The sequence below is a fragment of the Thamnophis sirtalis genome, unplaced genomic scaffold (genome assembly GCF_051295495.1).
Source record: "Thamnophis sirtalis isolate CommonGarterSnake01/CBP01778 unplaced genomic scaffold, rThaSir2_p1.2 scaffold_3, whole genome shotgun sequence".
In the NCBI taxonomy this organism is placed as follows: domain Eukaryota; kingdom Metazoa; phylum Chordata; class Lepidosauria; order Squamata; family Natricidae; genus Thamnophis; species Thamnophis sirtalis.
In genome coordinates, this window is record NW_028261383.1 from 66928804 (window position 1) to 66951160 (window position 22357).

At 34.6% G+C, this 22357-nt stretch overlaps 1 protein-coding gene across 2 annotated transcripts in view; it reads right to left on the bottom strand.

The window, feature by feature from the left end:
- CACNA2D3 (calcium voltage-gated channel auxiliary subunit alpha2delta 3) overlaps positions 1–22357 on the bottom strand; it is a 573108-nt gene that overhangs the window by 151800 nt on the left and 398951 nt on the right. The window contains exon 14 of one of the 2 annotated variants that reach the window (XM_087709045.1): positions 5160–5177. The exons of the other annotated variant lie outside the window; for it this stretch is intronic. Coding sequence (XP_087565171.1) covers positions 5160–5177 — 18 coding nt within the window. The remainder of the gene's footprint in view (positions 1–5159; positions 5178–22357) is intronic. 2 annotated transcript variants of the gene reach the window in all.

Genomic DNA, 22357 nt, shown 5'->3' on the forward strand with positions numbered 1-22357 from the left:
TAATATAATAACCATTTTGAAATGTGCCATTTCACATGTTCCCTCTATTTAGAAATCCTGTGTGCAATGTTTCATTCTATATTCTAAAGCCCATTTAAAGAAAGAAATCTGGTGCCTGCTTTCTTTTGTATCTTTTGTACTACAAAAAAAAATTGCTTATGCATTTTATGAACTATTTCTAAAATGAATCAATCTATCTATCTATCTATCTATCTATCTATCTATCTATCTATCTATCTATCTATCTATCTATCTATCTATCTATCTATCTATCTATCTATACATCCATCCATCCATCCATCCATCCATCCATCCATCCATCCATCCATCCATCTCACTACACATGAAATAACAGGTAATTCTAAGATTTGAAATCTGCTCCAAATTCATGAAAATTTTCTGAATGGTCATTAATAGTCATAATTTTAAAAAGTAACAGTTGTACTGCTATTTCTTTAATTATGTTTAAATGATACCAGAATATTTACATGTCATGTATATGAAAAAAAACCACCGAGAGATTGGCAATCCATAAACAATGATTGACATAATCATAAAAATAGCTAAAGTGAAGATAAATTTGATACAGACTGACAAAGCTGACATATTATGCGAGATTTTTTAGATGTTCTATTGACCAGTATATAAAATTGAATCATAAAGTTTCTTTGATCATTTATAACCAAATAAATTTGACTTATTCTTCCTTTCTTGGTTGATCACTAATAGGGAACTATCTCTGAATCAGGAGGAAACAGACAGATGTATAAAAGGAAGAGAGTTCTAGATTGCTGAAAACAATTCAATCCCAACCAGATGAAAATAATTGAATGTAAAAGGTTCAACTGTCCTCCCAAGTAGTGGTTTTTGTTCTGAAGTAGTGAACTTCTAATAAACTTTCAGATATGTAGCTGAGGATGTTTTTTGGATCTAGTTCTGTTATAAGATGAGCTGTGAAAGATAGTTTTAGTTGTATAATGACTGTTCCCGAACCAAGGCAACTATTTAACAATTTATGTTCTGAAAATTTCCCATCTGGATGACTGGCATGCCATGTCAAGGGATATGTGGTTCTGCCTTTAAAAATCCCCCTTGAGTCCATAATATGGCTGCTAGGTGTCTGTTTTAATCACTGTGTGTGTTTGTGTTTGTGTGTGTTTGTGTGTGTGTGTGTGTGTGTGTGTGTGTGTGTGTGTTTTGTCATCTGCACTAGCAGTTTGTCCATTTCCAAATGGATTTTATTTGAAATGCAGGTTTTAACCTGCAGAGCCATAAATGACTGTATTTTAAACTCAAGGTCATAATCTCCAAATGCCCTTGCAACAAACAAGTAAGGGAATAGCCACAGAAATGCTGACCATTTTAATTATGATTCAGTCTGCAGTAGATTGTCCCCAGTTGAGTTAATCTGAGGAATAAAAGATCCTACAATAAGTACCAATAAAAATCTTTGAGGACAGGCTACAATCTGAGTGCCCCCCCCCCCACACACACAAAAGGGAAATCATTTTAGTAGGATTGTGAAAACCGTTCAAAGGCAAAGGGACTGAACTGCTGCTTTGAATAAAATCTTTAGATCAAACAGCCGAATCAGTTGAATGCATTAAATCAAATCAGGTGGCTTGCAACCAATTTCATGATTTAATGGACTTTTGCACATGTACAAACATATTTTTCTTACCATTAATTCAAATAAAAAACTGTAGACTTGGCTCTTCAAATTGAATCAACCCTTTGAATCAATTCACTAATCACAATCAGATCCTGGGTGATTTACACATTGCTAGTTTTCAGGATTTTCATAGCTTTACAGTTATTTTACTGCAGGTTTTATATTTGATTTTATGATACAGTATTTTTAATTTGCCTTGCTTCCCCCTGAGAAGCAATAATATTTCATCATTGCAATGTATGTTTGTGATATGTATGCATCTATATACATATCACATACATAACTAAAGTTTAATATGGAAAATTTAAATATATTCTTCAGAATGAATACACAGAAATGAAAGGTCAGAAAATATAAGTTATTTAAAACCACCATTCTCTTTCATTGTAAGTCTGATAATTTCAGTGACTATGGCTAATAGTAATAGAAAACGAATACTGCTTCTTGCAATAATGACTAGTTATATACAAAATGGATCACAACATGGTTGGCTGGAGAATTCTGGGAGCTGAAGTCTACGTAGCTTAAAGTTCCCAAGATTGAGAAACAGCTATATATTCAAATAAAATACAGCACATACTCAGACACCATATGGGAAAACATGCACTTGTGTTGACTCAGTCATTCATAAAGAATGCATCAACCTGTGCAGTGATCTTCTTCAAAATGCCAGGTGGATTTGAAAGCCTCTCATCAAGGTCCACTTCATTGGGAAAAAATCTGAATGTTATATTTTTAAGATTAAAAATGAAGAAAATGCCTTCCAATCCAACCAACCATTTCCACTCTGGGTTTTGTATCATGTTCATCACAGATACCCAACAGTTACTTTTCCTTGGAAATAGATTTGATGGTGACAATGTAGCTCAATCTAATCTTTCTTTCTGAGGACTTTCTAACTCTTGATCCAAAGAAGCTGTTCATCTTGCCCACACTAAGTGTGCAATTCGATAGTACTAGATTAGTCCTAGCAAGGTTTTTATTTTAGTGTTCAAAGAATATTTACAGGAATCTTGCATTGAATGGCTGTACTGTCAGAGATATATCGGAATGTACAAAGCCCATGGTAAAAGCCATGGAAGTTCGATGCAGTTCTAAGTAGTATGCATAGAAATATATTCTTAATTAAGAAATATATTTTTGCTAATCCACTGAAGAAATATTAGTGCTTTCAAAAATGTGCATATATTAATACTAAAAAATCATTTTGTTTGTTTAGTTAATGCAGAGAAGGAAGCCTCTGACCCTTCAAATATGGTTCCATTAAATCTTCTAGTAACGGCCCTGATGAGAGCTTTGGGGAGCTGAAATTCATTAGTATCTGGAGGGTCACAAATTATCTTCTCTTGAATATAGCATAGGGAAGAGTAGCAACTAGCTTAAGGATGATTAGAATTAATATTATATTCTAAGCCCAAGGAATGTGCTGAAAATTAAAAATGGCTGCTGTAAAATTAAAAAAATATGGAAAATAATTGCCAAAAAATCTTTAGAAGTGTAAAAGACTGTAGCAAGTCCAAGAAAAGAAACGGGACTGATGAGGCAAACATATTAAACCTTGTAGTCCCTTAATATTTTGTGATATTGCAAGAAAGCCCATGCTGCTGTATTTTATTTCATTTTTCATACTGCTCTTTATTTTCTTCTTAACAAAAGTGAGGAATATCCCTGCCTACAAATTGTACTCAGTGATTTGGAGATAATTTCACAAAATGAAGGCATAGTTATATTTTCACAATATTTTGCAAAAGAGATCATATCTATCCTTAAAACTTATTTCAGATTTTCTAGTGGTGAGGTTGGCATTTAGCTGGATCATTAAAGAACTGAACATAAGGGAGTCAAGTAGGAAATAGCTGTCTCTCTTTGCTTTTAGAATTCTAAGTCAGAATTCCTGAAATTGTGATAGTATGCTTAAAAACTATAAAACTCTTGTGCAAATATTACAACAGACAATGTTGCATCTATCATATGTAGTAAGATTTAATACCACAAGAACTTTAGGAACGTTATCCTTCAAGTCTACCACAATAGCTATTTCAAAATTGTGATCACGAAAGACATCTTACTTGCAACATGAAACAGAATATTTAGCAAACTTTTTGCTTTGTCACTATTTAGTTTCATAGCAAATGAGTGAGGCTAGTTTAAAAGGAAATCATAATTTTCAAGAGACTGTGATTTTTTTAAAGAAAAGGATAAGATGCTGAATAATTCTCTGTAACATAGGTTTTTTTTCATTAAAATTTGCTCAGCCATGGCTGTTTCCTCTGTAAAAAAGTAGACATTTACTTTTTTGTACAATGAGAAGAATAGTCAGAAACTATTTGTAAGAAAAACAGCCAGTAAAGAAAATATTAAACATTATTAAATACAATTCCCATCAAATTAAGGCTCTTCCCTAACTATAAATGCTTTAAGGAATAATAATACCCAGATAAAACCATTCTTGCTTCTGTCTAGGTTAAACATAAAAAATGTTACTGCTAAATCTATTCATCCAGACAGTGTGTTTGTGTGTGTGTGTTTTATTGTCCACATTTATTGAAAGGAGATAGCAAGATCAGGAGAGAAGAATGGGTGGGATGAGAGGCTATAGTTCAAAAATAGAGAAAAAAGAAATCAAGCTAGCCACATAGACCAGAAGGCCTTCAGACTCCTACAACTGAAATCAGATCCTTCAAGAATAAGTTTCAAAATGGAGATTACTGTATTACCGTAGTGGAGATCCTTGGAAGCTACAAATGGCGTCCCTAATTATATGATGGCATTTCACTTCAAGGCATTTGTTGTTATACTTTTATCTCAATTACATTTGCAAATTATACATGAAATTGCAATGGGCACCAAGTGATACAGTATGTTGTAGCAGCCGCCATTATTATTTGTGAGATCATGAAATGCTATGAGATAGCTCTGGAACAGACCATATCAAAGCAGAAGCTGTACACTAATAATACCAGCACATTGCATGGAAACTTTTCTGCACAACATGTATGTTAGATGCACTCAAAGGCTTTTGAGAAGACAATACAATGGGGACCAGTGAAAGAATGTAGCTGGGTATATAGTTCATTTGTTTCCCTAGAATAAATACCTTTGAATGACTTCTCTGTGAGATTAAAGCTACCAGTCCATAGAGATTCTGTAGAGATTCTCAGTCATCCAGGTCATGGTTGTCCCAAAGATTAAGGCTACCCATTTTTTTTTCTAAGTCAAAACAAAATGCATCCTTTATTTGTACAAAGCAGTAGTCCACCCTGTCTCCATTTGGTTTAAATTACTCTCATGTTGTGTCTCAATTGTAACTCAGTGGGTGATATGCCTATACATAGAGTCCTGCTCTAATTTAAACAATGTCATGCTCTCCAGTTTATTAGTGGTGACATTGTTAAGCATTTCACTGATCATCATTGTAAAGTAATTTCATGATGTAGAAGCGTGAGGAGTTGGTGATTTCTTCAAGTATTGACTGAAAATAGTTTACCTTTTGAGCCTGAGGAAGCTGGGGAAGGAGGGAACAAGAACAGAATAGAAGAGGCCATCATTATATAATGAATATAATATATTTAAGCCACTTTAGCTGCTTAATTAAAAGAAAACACCAAGGTAATAATGAGAAAAGGAGCTAGCATGAGAAATAGTTCTACGTTAGTTCAATGCATGACAGTGGGATTACAGGAAGTCAAGATGACTTTTGTCTGTGGCATACCAGTCATGCTGTTTGTGAAAATGCTTTCATGCTATAAGGAAGAACTTTCCCCAAAGAATGGGGAAATGTACATTCACACAAACAATCCGGTACAGATCCCCTGAAGCCAGCCTTTTATACAATCCTTAGGAAAATTCATTCTGATCAATGTATCCTTTAGTTTGCTTAGGTATAATGGTCTGTGATGTTTAAACACAAGTATGTGCTGCAAAGGTGTGACACAAGAATGGTTTTGTCAGTGGAAGCTGTGGAAGCTTAACATCCTATTATATCTGACTGTTCTGTTGAAACCACTGAATCCCTTTGAAAAGTTGGACTTTGGCTAGATCATTTTGTTAGTATACATAATTGAAAAATGAATCCCTCCAGACATTTTCATTGTATCAGGAACTCTATTATTTTTTTAAAAAATGGAACATTAAGAGTGCATACTTACTATTACCTAAAAAAGTCATATTAAACTTCATAATACCTATGAAAAATGGCATTTTTCTACCTTCAACAGAGTTTACTACATAAAGCAACAACCTTCTATTCCCTGCTCCAAGCTTGTTTTCCTTAGAACTCAGTTCCCAACCATGAGATACAGCTATCACAGCTATTCAGCTATATAGCTTTCATCACGTATAAAATAAGAAGAAATTTACAATATTGTATTATATCATTTTATTGTGATCAATTACCAGTTACTAGAAATATACAATTACCCAAAAGGGGTGGGAGAAACTATTGGATTTCCAAACTACATTGTAGTTATGAACTTTGGGGGGGGGGGAAATCCACTGCAATCTGTTATAGAGTAATAGCAGTATGTTTATGGAGATTCTCAATCATCCAGCTCATGATTGTCACAAGGGTGCTTTTTCAAGAGGAAATTGGGCTTTCTGGTTTTCCTTTGAAGACGTTTTGCTTCTCATCCAAGAAGCTTCTTCAGCTCATTCTTTGAAAGGTCTTCAAAGAAAAACCAGAATGTCTAGTTGCTTCTTGAAAAAGCACCTTTGGAACAGTAATAGCAGCAGTAGTAGTAATAATAATAATAGTAGTAAATTTATTAAAACCTCATAGATATGTGATATATTGTATGAAGCATAAAGGAACCACTCTCTCTTTTAAAACAGCCCATCCTCAGATATTTGGACTAACCTCTTTTTTCAAAGACCTGTGAAAATTAGTCAATGATGACCATCCTATTCCTATTCCTGAAATATGGCACATCAGTTTGGGTGTTATTAGTCATCATATAACTAGTTTTAATTGCTAAATTTGTTGTAAGCTACTCAATATATCAGAGTTCGGAGTAATATATAAAGCAAAATAAATAAAACCAAGTCAAATTTGGAGGTCTTTCTAGAGTTACAACATTAATCTGAATTAAAAGCCATACAAGGCTAAGGCTACAACTTCACCTTGGACTGAGACCTAGATAGTCTGACAGTCTAAAATGTCTTTGTAATTTTAAAAGACAACAAAATAAGAATAGCCATTTGAAAACTAATATAAAGAAATAAATTTGCCCTTCCTCCTATACAATCAGCTTCAGAGTACCTAAGTTAGCCAGTAATATGGATGGCCACATCATAACTGCACTTGCTTGATATCTGCCTATTTCATACTACATGTACAAAAATGCTGCTCCTTGGATACTTTGTGGAAATATGTCAATAGTATAGTTTGGAATCCAAGCTGGCAGATTCCTTCCTTAATCCTGGACTAAAAAGCCATAATAGAAAAGAATCAGTTTTCTTAATGAAGGATATCAAGGGGAAAACTTTTGAGTGCTCACCAACTTTAAAGCTCAACTAGCAGCATGCTGTAAGACTCAATCAGATATCTTTTATATTTCACAGGATTTAAATCCCTCTGCAAAATATGGGACAGTAGATTTACATCCTGATTTCCTTGCCAATGATACTAGTAACAAAACCAAACAAGATTTAAGCCATCAATTTGCAAAAATATTTTTAAAAAGTTAGATGAATCCTGACAAAAACCGAGGGCAATTTAGTTCCCATTTAGATGTGCAGCAGTAAAGACCCAAGATTTTCGTTGAAAAGGTATTCTGGAATATTCAACTTCCAAATCTGGCCACAAAGTCTCCTCTTGAAGTTTGAAAACAGCAATTTTTGTACACATTTTATGTTCAATTCATATTCATATGGATATGAATTCATATCCAATGCTTGAAGGAAAAGGGAAGAAATATAATTGTTAATACAATTTGCTCCTGTTTGCTAGACATTCATTAAGGGTGCCTATTTCAGCACATATCAGAATGGAAATTAATTGAATTTGACTCAGTTTTTCATTTGAGAACATGAAGTTCTCTGATGTTATTTTGCACTTCAGCTCCTAGAATTCACAAGCAACACAGACATTCTGGAGGCTCTATAAATTGTAACAAGAATTTAGTCTTTAAATACTTGGATGCAAAAAAGAAAACCTATAAAGATTTTGTCAATCCTTGGAGATAATCTAGGTTGGGAAACAGAATCACAAGGTTGATTTTGGAGCAATAGTGATGACAGTTAGCATTTCTCATCCTTGGCCACTTGAAAATGCAAGGACTTCAATTCCATGAACACTGGAAGTTGAGGCCCATAGGTCTTAAAGCATATCTGTCTGTCTGTCTATCTAATTTCATATTTCTTAACTGCCCATCGTTCTCAGATAGGGGCTCTGGGCAATGTACAACATAACCTGTTCAAGTTCATCTCAAGTTCACATACTGTTCAAGTTCATCTCTATGACTCTCTATAGCTTTCGCTATCACCAGAGATTCATTAGGATTTATTGTCTTCCTCTTTATTACTACTACCTACTACCAGATGAAAAAATAAAGGATAGGCACATCTCCCTACATGCCTTTATTAGAAATGAAATATATTTTATTGAGTTGAGTGGGCTTTTATAATTTTTGCTTTAAAATTAAGGGTTATTTACAATAGTAGTAATTGCAGTAAATAAACACATAAAACAATAGGAATAGGAATAGCAGTTAAGACTTGTTTATTGCTTTATATTTAATGCTTTACAGCACCCGCTGACTAGTGACTTACAGTGTAAGCATATTGCCCCCAACTATCTGGCTCATTTTATCAACCTTGGAAAGATGGAGGACTGAGTCTACTTTGAGTCCCATCAGGATCAAAGTCCACGCTATGGGCAGAGTTAGCCTGCAATACTGCATTCCAATCACTGCACCACCAGAACTCATATATTCATTATTTAGTCTTGAAATATTGTTACAGGAAAAAAACTGTCATATCAAATGTCATCATAATGACTATATGTACAATTGGTGATATCATACAAATGTTTTTACATCCTGTTACAGTGCTGATTAATTCATCAGCTGTCACCATGGCTTAGCTTGGCAGGATATAAGTAGCTGCAAATTAAATAATCAAAGCTGTAAATGACCTATTTCCTCTTTCCTTTCTATGTAATGAAAATTACTTTTCATATTTTTACAGAGGCCAAAGTATTTTAAGTCATCTATTTCTCTTGTCTGCATCATTTTTAACTCAGATTTTATTATATTACATAAAGAATATTCTGCAGTTCACATTAACGTAATGTCACTCAGGTCATTTTTCCATCTGTTACAATCATTGTTTTTATAAATAATTTCTTTGGTAATTACCATTATTAAGCTACATAAATATTCACCAAAAGTGATTTATAGGGCTGAAGCTAAAGAATATCTTGCAAGTTACATAGTTTTCAATGAGATATGTTGAAACTGTGTTTGGGAATAATCGCCCTCCCTCTCCCAAATCATTGCAAGATAAACACTTTTGCAAAACTGTGAATACTTAACTGGAAATTAAGTACTGGAGAATTAAAATGAACTCAAAGATATTATCATAGAAAGTTATTTTTCATGAATAGAAATTCCGTAATGGCTGCACCTATACAACAGGGGTGTCAAACTCATGTCATCACACCGACGTCTTGTGATGTATCGGGACTTTTTTCACTAAATCAGGTGACAGCATGGCCAGCACGTGACTCATCTGGCCTGCAGGCCGGGAGTTTGACAGTAATGCTATGCAATAGAAGCTCTGATCATAAACACTTCTCACCATTGGTCATCACGATGTAAAAAGGATGGGGAGACTCTAGAAAGAGTGCAGAGAAGAGCAACAGAGATGATTAGGGGTCTGGAGGCTAAAACGTATGAAGAACGGTTGCAGGAACTGGGCATGTTTAGTTTAATGAAAAGAAGGACTAGAGGAGACATGATAGCACTGTTCCCATATCTCAGGGGTTGCCACAAAGAAGAGGGAGTCAAACTATTCTCCAAAGCACCTGATGGCAGAACAAGAAGCAATGGGTGGAAACTTGCTGCGCTGGCCCTGTGGAACGATCTACCTGTAGAGATCCGGACCCTTACCACTTTCCCGGCCTTCCGTAAAGCTGCCAAGACCAGCTGTTCCGGCAGGCTTGGGGCTGTTGATTGATATCCAGCCCCATTTAGATGGAATGGGTGACATGAATTTTAATACTGTATTTTTATTTTTTATCTCTATTTTTTAAAATTAAATGTTTCTTGTCTGTTGTGAGCCGCCCAGAGTCCCTATGGGAGTGGGCGGCATACAAATTCTAATAAACTTGAAACTTGAAACTAATCAAGGAGAGAAGCAACTTAAAATTGAGGAGAAATTTCCTGACAGTTAGAACAATTAATCAGTGGAACGGCTTGCCTCCAGAAGTTGCGAATGCCCCAACACTGGAAGTCTTTAAGAAAATGTTGGGTAGCCATTTGTCTGAAATGGTATAGGGTTTCCTGCCTAGGCAGGGGGTTGGACTGGAAGACCTCCAAGGTCCCTTCCAACTCTGCTATTGTATTGTATTATAAATTGGGTTCTGAGCAAAAAATTCACCCCCCATGATCGATTTCCCCCCATTATCGATTTCCCCTTTCTATGCCATTTTTTTTTAAGCGCGAAATTTCCAAAATTAGGTTCGGGTGACAACCAAATCGGTTTGTGCCCAAAGCTTTTTTATTTAGTGATGTTTTATTTCTGTATATATTGCTTCCTGTAACAAAGGATCTTAGAGTAGTGAAGAGAATAATAAAATACATTCCAAAAGAAGAAAATAATGTAGCTCAGAGTTGAATTGTGGAATCCTTAATGCTCTAAGCTTGGCTGTTAGCTTGCAGATGTTTTGTTACTTAGCTAGGCAATATCATCAGGGATAGCAGTGGGAAGATACTAAAAACATTTAACTATTTGATTTCATTTTGTGATTATCCAAAATTTTGAAGAGCAGTATATGGTATACCTGACTTTCAGTTACAGGTTACAATGCTGATTCCTTAAATATGATCCATTTTTATCTATAGATGAAAGGAGCATTATAAGGGAAGGTCCTAAGTTCCTAAGGAGTCTTGTATTAACAGAAGGTCATAACTTGATGTTTGAGAATCAAGATAATGATTCAACCAGGCTATTGCATAGCTAGTGAAAATCACTATCGTTAAATTTAATGTGGCAGTGGTTTGTTTATCCCAAAGAACTTGTTTGGCACAGAATTATAAGGGAAACCAGAATAGCTTTATAAATCTTGGGAAAGACTTCATGGCATTCTTCCATGCCCAACTTTATGGCAAAGATAATAATTATTTTCAAAGGAATTTTGCAACGTCTCCTGGGATTTATATCTTGCCATTATCCAGAAGCAGCACATGAAGAGTGCCACACACCCAAATGTTTGCCATTCACATTTTTCCACATTATTTTCTATGACAACCCACATATTTAACTTGTTAGTGTAGCATGACAACCAATGTTTTTCAGAAAAATAGTTCTCAATTGTCAACATGTTTGAGCTTATGATCAAATTATGTTGTAGTCATGCAGGAAAATTTGTTATTATGGACACATATACTGCTTAGCAAGGCTATACTTAGCAATAAAAGAAAATATTTGTAGCTCAGGTTTGAAATGAAGAGTCCTTGGTGCTCTCTGAGTTTCATTCATGCTACCACTGATGATGTTACCTGGTTAGCGTAATGAAACATATGCCAGAAAATAACCAAGCTCAGAGAGCACCAAGGACTCCTTAAGACTGTTGTATACCATGGAAATTAAACAAGTCTTAGTCAGATTTTGTCACTATTTCTAACATCACTGTATTTTACCTACTTTAATTATCAATGATTGGAAGTATCAGAACTAAATATTTAAACAGGTTGCTGTAATATTTTACCTTCTAGAAGTATTGAAAACTCAGCTGTTATTCCCAACAACGTAACAACATACTAGTTGAGTAAACAACAGAATTATTTTCAAACCACAATATTACTTCTACTCTTTGAATTTAACTTAATTGTTAATCTGAAGTGCATTTCTTTCATATAAAAATTTCTGTGTGCGATCCTAAGCATATAGTTTATTAAACTTTTATAGGTAACTCTGGGTGGTGAACAAAAATTAAAGTAAAAGGTTTTTTTGTTTTTCAATGTAGTCGCCTTTGCAAATGAAAGTTTCAATTTGGGCCTCTCTTAAAGGGATCCAGCAGAACTCAAGCCACTTCTGCCTTGTTTGCTGCAATTGGATCCTCCATCCCTCCTCCTCCCTAGGAAGACTTCCATCCTGATGGCAAATTTACACAGGCAGAAATGTACCCAAGTTGCAATTCAGAGGTGGTATTCTACTGGTTTGGACCGGCTCGCCCCAACTGATAGCAATAATCCACCACCTGCCCACCCTGGCTCTGTTTTGTCCTATTTAGGGACATTTTTCGAGTACAGTGAATGCACGGAAGGCCAGGTGCACACATTTGTGAACTGGTAGGGAAAGTAAGTGAAAACCACCCCTGATGCAATTGCCCTTGTCTCATCTGATTCCCCTCCTACCTCCTTCTAGCAGGAGACACAGCACTGGATTTACTGGCATCCTGTTTGGTACAGATATGAAAAAAGTTTGGAGCAGGATGAGGATTATTATAGTGCTAGAAACTGTATTTTAAAACAAATTAGCCCATATGCTTTTGAGTTTGTGCTAAAAGAAAACATCATGAATGCAATAGTTCAATAATTTTGTACTACTTAAGCAACAAAAAGATGTCATCAAACTCAAATAATTAGTTGGTTAGCTGAGCAGCTTTATTTCAGTGAATTAAAATGAGACTTCAGAATTTGAGAGCCTTTGTATCATTATGTTTAATGAGGCTTCACCTTTTAATGAAACACTTCAACCTTTATAAATTTTATCCAGCTTGCTGGTGTTCCCTTTCTATCTCTTTCCCACCACTGTCCTGCTGGAATTTTTAGCTGCAGTACCTTTAGCTGCAGTAATTTTGCATAATGAAAATTTATTTCTCTTTTCATATTCACAAATGAAGTTTCAAATTTATTTAACTAACTTGCAGCATATCACTCCACAGAAAGCAACTAGAATATCAGTCTGAAATTAAATGCGTCATAACTAGAGGTGGGTTTCCACGTAATTTACCACCAGTTGACCTCCTACCAAAACTGTCAGCATGTGTGCGTGCATGCTTCATGTGTGTGCACCTTCCATGCATGCACTTTGCTCGCACGCCCAGCTCACACGGATGCACACGTCTTATAAAACATTGCTAAATAGGATGGCATAGAGCTGGGGTGGGTGGGCGGTCACCACTAACCCTAAACCACAGGTTGCCACTACTGGTTCCCCTGAACCAGTCTGAACCGTCTGAATACCACCACTGGTCATAACAATAATCTCCTGTAGCTGCATATTTTCACACTATTCACATGAAGCTTGCATGCAAAAGTGGTCAGCTACCTAACCAATATGTTGCCAGATTAAAAAATTTAAACTCAATTTAAAAACAATTCATACCTGGGATGATGTAGTTACAAGGCCTTGGGTTAGTTCTGGGCTTTGCATCTCAAGATTTGAGCTAACTATAGTTTAAAGTAACAGAGTGATCCTTCTGTCACATATCTTTCCTTAGAAACTGTTATACCTTATTTATCAAATATAAAGCTTCCCTTGTCACCAATGTTTGTCTAGATCATATTTTGAGTTACTTCTCATATCAACATAATTTTCAGTTATGAAAACATAGAGCAGATTTAGCTTAGCCTATCATCACAAATAAATGAAGTTTCCAGTAAAAGAACTGGGGAAAAATTGACTGGATTTATAGGTCTATAAAAGAATCATTTGGAAACAGAGATCTCATTGGAATTCTCATACTGCAACCATATATTTCTTTTAATAAATATTAATTGGAGCTATTAGAAGTTTGCTTTTGGGGTTGACTATTTTCAAGCTAGACAGGTCACAAATATATCCTCAAAACCAGAGAATTACTGAAAGACATCAGAGCATGAACCCAACATGGAAACTAGAAAACATTTAATGATTTAATACAATAAAACAACCTGAAACCCCTGAATTTTGCTTGGCCCTCACTTTACTGTCTTTAAGAATGAAGACTTGAGTCTTCCCCTGCTCCTGGGCCAGCTCATACATCAGCATGTTGTGGTTATATAAATTGTGTGTCTGGTGTTTAGCACAGCACATTGTATTTTAGTAGTTTACCATTTTGTTCTATATCTAAAGTTAGGTGTCGAAGTTGCTTGTTGAATGGGCAGCCATATACATTGAACACATCAACCAACCACTGAACAAATAAGAACAATGGCTAATAAAGTGAATCAATCTGCATGTTTCAGAATCTAAAAGTAGGCTATTTACAACCATTTGGAATAATTATAGCACCAACCAACAAAATCCCTCAGAAGTCTATTAAATAACTCTGAGGATTTTGTACCCAAGGAAGATAAGAGAAGGAATCTTTTACAAAATAAAGTACCTGGACTGTAAACACACTACATAGGACACGTGACTTAGAACATACATACAAAACAGTTTACCCAGCATATATATGAGTACCAACTGATTGTTAGAAAACATATTTAAACTTCTTTTATTTCATGCTCAGATAAGATCAATCATGGTTTCAGTTGGGAAGATGTTGAAATTCTAAGTGGGGCCAAAATCAAATAATATATGCTAATGCCTAGAACGGCAGCATGGTGGCTCAGTGGCTAAGATGCTGGGTTTGTTGATTGGAAAGCCAGCAACCTGGGTTCAAAACCTGAGCATCATGCAATGGGGTGAGCTTTCATCTTCGCCTTGTTCCTGCCCACCTAGAAGTTCAAACGCAAGCAAATATGAGTAGATGATGGGAAGGTAACAATTCCCTGCAACATCGTGCTGACCAGCACTGGCTCCACAGCCGTGAAATGGCTAAACACTGCCCCCTATAATCGGCAATTACTAGTGGAGTAAAATCCACAGCGATTCCTTTTTTTAATACTTAATACCTGGCATTCTGGCAAAATTAGCATTTAATAGACAAGGATACTTTTGAATGGTTCATTGAAAAGAACTAGCCAAATGTCAAGTAGGGGGGAGGGGAATACAGATCTCAAAAACATATGCCTTTATCACACATTGACCAACATCCAGATGAAAAGGAGATGGAACAGCATCAATATAACAACAAAATAGATAATAGCATTCCAATCATAAAAGAAATAAGATTCAACAGCCTACCTAATCATGTATAATATCCCACAAAGTCAAATATATTCCACAACTAAATGACCAACTTCTTCAAGATCACAGGACTGAAGATGTTACCTAGGCAGCTGATAAAATATTTGCAAATGAAAAATCAAGTTTGTATAATTCCTTCAACCCAATATTTCTGCATGGTGCCAAATGTTTCCACAATCTATCATTTTTGCATAGGATTTAAAATGATTCTATGTTGAATAAAATTCATACCTAGGCTTGTATTACAATACAGATAGTTTCTGTATCATGGAATATAACTTTGACACACTGAAGACAACACTTGTTTGAAATTTAAACTTTGTTCTGTTTGTTATTCATTTTACTGTTCTTTTCCCCCCTTCATGGTATGATTATGTAAAAAAAACTTTATTTTCTCTTACTTTTTTGTGAACATTGGTATTGTCTGGACTGTAAGAAAAATATGTGCTTATATAAAGATAGTGTCTTTCTTGAAGAGGGGCAATTGGCTTAAGAAGAAAGAGAGAAACAAAGATTAATAAGTAGTTAAATGTACTAATCGCAAAATGGTCCAATAATTTCTATTCTTTACCGCACTTTTAGTTCCACAGAATAGTTCATAAAACATATATCACCTTATTTCATTTCTTCACTAGATACTGAAGAACGGCCAATCAGACTTTCCCTTGCAGATATTTGGAATTTAACTGGCCTCTCAGCCAGCCTACTTTAGTTCTCCATCCAAGTGGCATGGGGTTGATTATATGAACCCAAACTTCATTATCTTTTATGAAACTTTCAGATGTTGTAACAATCATTTGGACTTAATGCCTAATTACATCCAACTCCAATTTACACATTTTGTTCTTCTACAATAAACTACCCAACTTACAGGTAGCTATGTGGCTTTTATTCCTGGTTAGTGCCCTTATTCATAGCAGTTATTGGCCTTACTACAAAATGTTTGCTAAAAATAGTATACTTTTACTTACTGCCAGCTTTAATGATTTTTAATGAGACTTTTATGAAGATTGATGGGGAGGTGAAATGCAACAACAACAGAGCCATATTATAGTGACAGGAATTGGCTGGCATGAGAAACAAAGTTTCTTAATTCCATCCTTGTACATAAAAAACCCAATATACACTAATGCCCTATATATTTAAAAGTTCAATTGATTTCCACTATACAATTCAAATGTAGAAATTTGCAGCAAATTGGGAAATATAATATTAGGAATGGAAGGAAAGAACAAAATAAGAGGATGACCAACAGGAAGATGGCTGGATTACAGTGGCTGTCTTAGCTTTCTGTGTTGGAAAAGAAGACAAAAGAACAGCTATATCTTCTTTATTTGTTGTAGAGAGAAAAAAATAGAAAAAAAGTATAGGTGTATATATTAACAAGGCCCAGCTCCCAATAAATAGAAATAGACAACCGAAAAATAAATATTTCCTTTGGAAGCTACCTATAATTAGTTTTTTTTAAATGAAACATTCTACAGAGTAGGACGGAAGTTTATTTTTTATTTTAATTCTCCAAGTTCATGGTTTTCTTTTAATAGTACACATTCTTCTAAATTTGTAAGCCACCCAAAGACCTTTTAGAGTTAGGAAGCCTCTATATCGAATAAACAAATAATAAAGCATTAAAGACCACACAAATAAAAGCAACTCAATATTGTAGTTCAGAAATAAGTTATTAATTTAAGACATGGAGCAGAAAGTGAAGAACTGAAGAAGAAATAGGAATTGAAACTGACAAGAGTGAAGGATGTAATCTGAAATGTGCATGAAGATTGGTTTTTTTTATTGTTAGCATAGTGCTGAACACGTCTGACAATACTTGTTAACATATTTGTGTACCCAAAGGTCTTTTATGACCACACTTTATATGGACTTGAAGGAGTATGGCTTAAAAAACTAGACTGGAACTGAAATTAAAGTATCGGCTGAAAAAAAAGAAATGTTGGGCTCACTACCGCATTTTGAAACATTTTGAATCTGATAAGTGGAAGTATCCTACTCTTACACACTTATAAGTAGAAGTGACCCACATCTTTCTTTTGCAAACTTACATTCAGATATAAGATCTGAAGAGATGGCAGATTTGAAAAGTAGACAATATACAGCAGACAAAACAAATGTACACAATGATGGCATTGTGGGGGACCACAAAAAAATTATATGGCTATCTTCCAAAATACATCTGAATTTTCTATTTGTGTTTGCAGTTTTATGTTCTACTTATTTCTCGGAAGACCTATTGTGTCTAATATTACTGACATGATAATTGTATCATTAATTTGTTAATCATGTGAGCAATAGATGCTATATAAATTATTGGTCAATAAGACATAAGTCAACACATTAAAGTCATAGTTTACAAAGACCTGAGACATTTATAGTACTATGCTGAAAGAAAACTCAATGGCTTTGCAAGCAAGCATATACACTTGCTCTTTTCCATGCAGAAAAAAATATTAGAAATGTATATTTACTGAATACTAAAGAAAAAGAGAGGGAGAGAAACCCATTAGGGATTTTTACATTTTAATTTGATTTCATTTTTAAACATGTATTATGTAAAGATTTCTTTTAAAAATATGAGAACTTGTTTGATCTAACTTAAATGTATATTAAAAATTCAGGAATATCTTCCTTTAATTAATTTTTTGCATTTCGATTTTTGAAATTGTGTCATGATAAACACAGATGGTTTCCATAATAAAGGCAGAGAAATCTAAAGCATTTTTCATCTTCTCAGAGAAAGATGCTATATACCAATATAAATTGAGATATTTTCTAACCTGCCATATCTCTGAAAATAGGCATGCATAGAACAGAGGTCTAATAATCTGTAAAAGTCAGAACTCAACACAAAGCTTGCTTCATTAAATTCATGTATGTAGAAAATATACAGTAGAGTAGATTGTTTTATAGAGTCAAAACATTTGAGAGCCAATAAACATTACTTTAAAAGATTCAGTCCAATGCTGTTTACTCTTTCCAATTGTATGAAATATAGGAAATAAATTATATACAGGGGCAGGAATCTGCAAGTCAATAGGATAATTCTCATAAAAATGAACTGAATCAGGGGTGAAATTCAGCAGGTTCTGACAGGATCTGGAGAACCGGTAGCGGAAATTTTGGGTAGTTCAGCGAACCGACAAATACCATCGCTAGCTGGCCCCAGAGTGGGGTGGGAATGAAGATTTTGCAGTATCCTTTCCTGCCATGCCCACCAAGCCACACCCATAGAACTGGTAGTAAAAAAAAATAAATTTCCCCACTGAACTGAATGGATCAAATTTGATATGGGAGAGGAAGACTAGGAGGAAAAATGAAAAAAAAAAATAGATTGGATCTAGCTTGGGGTTACAGAGAACAAAAAATAAATAATCCAGAAAAATAATTCATTGCATGGCTGTAGGACAACAGCTCAGAATGCAGATAAGTCCTCCATGCTAGGCCCCACTTTGTTTCCCTCCTGATCACATGACCTAGAATGGAGGTACCATTAATGGGGCTAAAAAGTACTCAAGATCCATGCTCTGTATACTTTCCCTACCCTTGTTTAATAAAGTGACTTCATTAAAAAGAAACTAAAGTATAGAAAAGATTGGAACAATCCAGAAGATCATTGCACCCTTCAACGTTTCCAGTAATAGAAGATACTCACTTACATCAAAATAATCTTTTAAAATCAGAGATTATTTAAAATATTAGTTTGTGGCAGGCTTGAGTATAATGAAAATGAAGCCATTATGGGGCTTTCAAGCTTTTTTTAAAAAAAAACCTGTGCTAATAACATATGAATAATTGTAACTTCCTTCATTTCTGCATATGGCTGAATAATGTGGAAAGGTGAAAATTTGAGAGCTGATTCCAGAAATATAAATATCGTAAGGAGGAATACATATATAGGCTACATTTAGTAACAAATGGGGATATATGTATCTTTTAAGTCTACCTTAAAGTCTATGTTTGAGTTTCTTCATTTCACTGATTTTGATGACACGATTAGACCTAGTGCCCCATATGATAAATTATAAATAGGGTACACGCAAAAAGAGACAGACTTTAAAATGTGAATGGAAAAAAAGATAAAAGATTATTTGAAAGAATCAAATTTCACAATCAAATGTAACACTCAGCTTGTTATAATTAAGGGCATTTTTTTGTATTTCAAAAGACATTAATCTGAAATCTACCAGTTCTCTTAACATTCAACTATTTTGATTTATATGTGGAAAACATGCTGTGGCGTTAGAAGAGATGTAACTTCTAATCCATTTATTTAGATATTCATCACTATTGCCATTTATTTCTTTTTACAACCTGTTCAAAGAGTATCATAAGAGGAAAACAAAACTGCCCTATGAACAAAAGGAGTGCTCTTCAAACCTAATTCCTGTTCCTATGTGATAACTTTAAAATCTTAAAATCAAAAGCTGACTGGTCTTTAGGCCTAACAGCATCCCAGCATGTTACATTGTTCTACAGAAAAAGGTATATAATCAAAACTAACATCCCTTTTTCAGCTGTGGTTTTTGAGATAAAACAGCTATCTTCTAGTTTCCTTGTCACCATAGGAGGTAAAGTGGCTAATTTTCTTAATCTCCTTGGCCGCATTTTAAATTCTAATATGAGCTTGCAAGTTAAATAACAATTAGAACTCAATTTAACATGGAGATGAATGTATCTGAAGTTCAGTAGCAATGGATTAAAAAAACTAATGCATTCTAGAGGGAAAAAAAATAAAAATGAGGAAAGGCTCCAATATTTTTTTAAAATCACAGTACATGAACAGCAACAACAAGAAGTGATAATTAGAATAGTCATTTGTTTCAACAGAACAAAAGTACTGTAATATTTATAGTCTGTGCCAGAATTATAATGACTCTAGGGCTAGATGTGAAGTATCACAGCATGTTCCACATGTTTTTAACACTGTTTCTAAAAGCTCTAGAGGCTATTAAATTTAATGAACCCATCTGCTATGAAATAGAGGTCCAACATAATAAGTTTTCTCAGTGCCATATAATGCAGATGGCATTCCACAATGCAAACGCTTAGATAGATTTTTGTAATGGTCCCCTTTAGGTGGTTCCTCCCTCCCATTTTGTTTGATGGTTGAGACATCTTTATAATCCACACTGTTTATTTTGCAAATAGAATGTGTCATGATCTGCATATAGAAGTATCACTGCTCAGGAATAGGAAGTTATTCTTCTCTCCAGAACCATATTTATCTCTTTGCTCCAGAAGTTAACCAAGTTCATGGTTTTCTATTATATATTTAAGGAACAGATTCCTGCCATGCAGAAGCAAATCACAAGTTCAAATCAATTTATAACGTCTGTGGGCTCCATTGTTTACTTCTATTCAAATATTATTTCTCTAATTTGGAGAAATTAGAGAAATTTGGAGAAGGGAAACAAAGTAATTGCTGTTCAACCATTTTTAAAATGTATTTATAGATACAATCAAAATAAAACAAAGAAAAAAACAATTAAAAGGAAATGTAAAGACATCCTAAAATTAGGAAAAAATAAAAATCACATTAATATAAATAAGCATATTATAATATCTTATTTTAACTTAAAGATTTTCATTCAAACATTTTAGTCAGTATAATCATTATGTAAAAATCCATAACTATATGGATTATAGTTGAACTATATGGATTAGAGTAAGAATAATTCAAATTTTGTTATAAAATGAAATTAAAAATTACTGTAATTTCTGTATAATATAAGAAATGATGTGTGTCAGAGGTGGGTTGCTTCCGGTTCAGTCCAGATTGCGCGAACCGGTAGTAGCAGTTGTGGGAGGCTCCGCCCACCTGCCCGGATGCTTCTGTGGTGCACATACAAGTGAACAGGTAGTAAAAACAAATGGAAACCCACCACTGGTGTGTGTGTGTGTGTGTGTGTGTGTGTGTGTGTGTGTGTGTGTGAGAGAGAGAGAGAGAGAGAGAGAGACAGACAGACAGACAGACAGACAGACAGACAGACTATCTGTCTATCTTTAAACCACTTTTTGATTCCTGCCAACTGCCTGGATAAGTCCCTGCAGTTTTCTTGGTGAGATTTGAAATCTTCCTTCCTAGAGCTGAGAGAGAATGACAGGGCCAAGGTCACCCACCTAGCTCTGGGCCTAAGATAGGACTAGAACTCACAGTTCAAAGTTTGTTTTACATTACATTACTTCCAGGAAGTGCAATAATGGTCTTTGCCTCCATGCTCACTCCATGTTCTGTGTGAGAACTTTGTAGAGGTTAATATATCCCCTGCAGCAGGGAGCTTAAATTTTGCCAGCTATTCAGTGGTGGATTTCAAAAAAATTTGGACCCTCTTCTGTAGGTGTGGCCTGCTTTCCGGGTCCACTGGTGGAACCTCTTCTAACCGGTTCGGTAGATTTGACAAACCGGTTCTACCAAACTTGTGCGAACCTGTAAGAACCCTCCTCTGCAGCTATTCCTTGAGCACAGAATGTGACTATCAGCAAGACCAGATAGGCAAACAGAGCAGAGCTGGAAAAAGTACATAATTTTATTTTCCCCAATGTAACAAACTTTGGAGAATATTTGAAAATGTTGTAAATGATTATTCAAGCTGTTTTATTTGTCCTCTAATCTTTTTTAGAAATAGCCATATAGCATACCACCACAGCTAACCACAGTCTAAAAAAATAACATTGTAGAATCAGCAGGCCCAAGAAACAGTGGCAGGAAATAAGTTTGAACTGAAAGAACACTCTCATGGTAGAGGTGAGAAAAAGTGATTTGAAAAATCAAAATCAATATTAAAAATAATATCTTCTGTGGGAAAATATGTTAGCCAGTTTATTCCAATAATCACCTGAGGATGATATAAGCCAAAGTTATTGTAACAGATTAGCTAGTTTTAGATTTTTATATAGAACACTTATAAAATTTAAAGCATTGCATTGAGTTCATGCAACCAATTTATGTTAGAAAATAATACCTACAACCATAGTATGTCAGGTTAGTCATGGTTTCCTTGTCAGAAAACAATATATCTACAAAGTTTCTCTACAAAGGAAACATTCCACTCTGAAGTTGAAAAAAAGGGAATAAAAAGGAGGGGGAAATAATGAAATTTAAATAAAAATGAATGTCAGAAAAAGAAAGTGCAAAGCAAAAGCAAAGTATGATCAAATATGGTTTAAATTTTATTTGAAGAGATAGTATATAAATGCACAGATCCTACATATTTTAATACTATTTAAATATAGTATTTACTTAAAAAAATAAAATAAACTTGCAATACAATGGCAGAAAATGCATACCTAATGAACATGAGCAAGAATTATGTGAAAATCAGTATCACATATTTACATCTTCTTGCTGCAGGTAGCAGACTGGCAAATAATTCAGGAATATATTGTGATGGC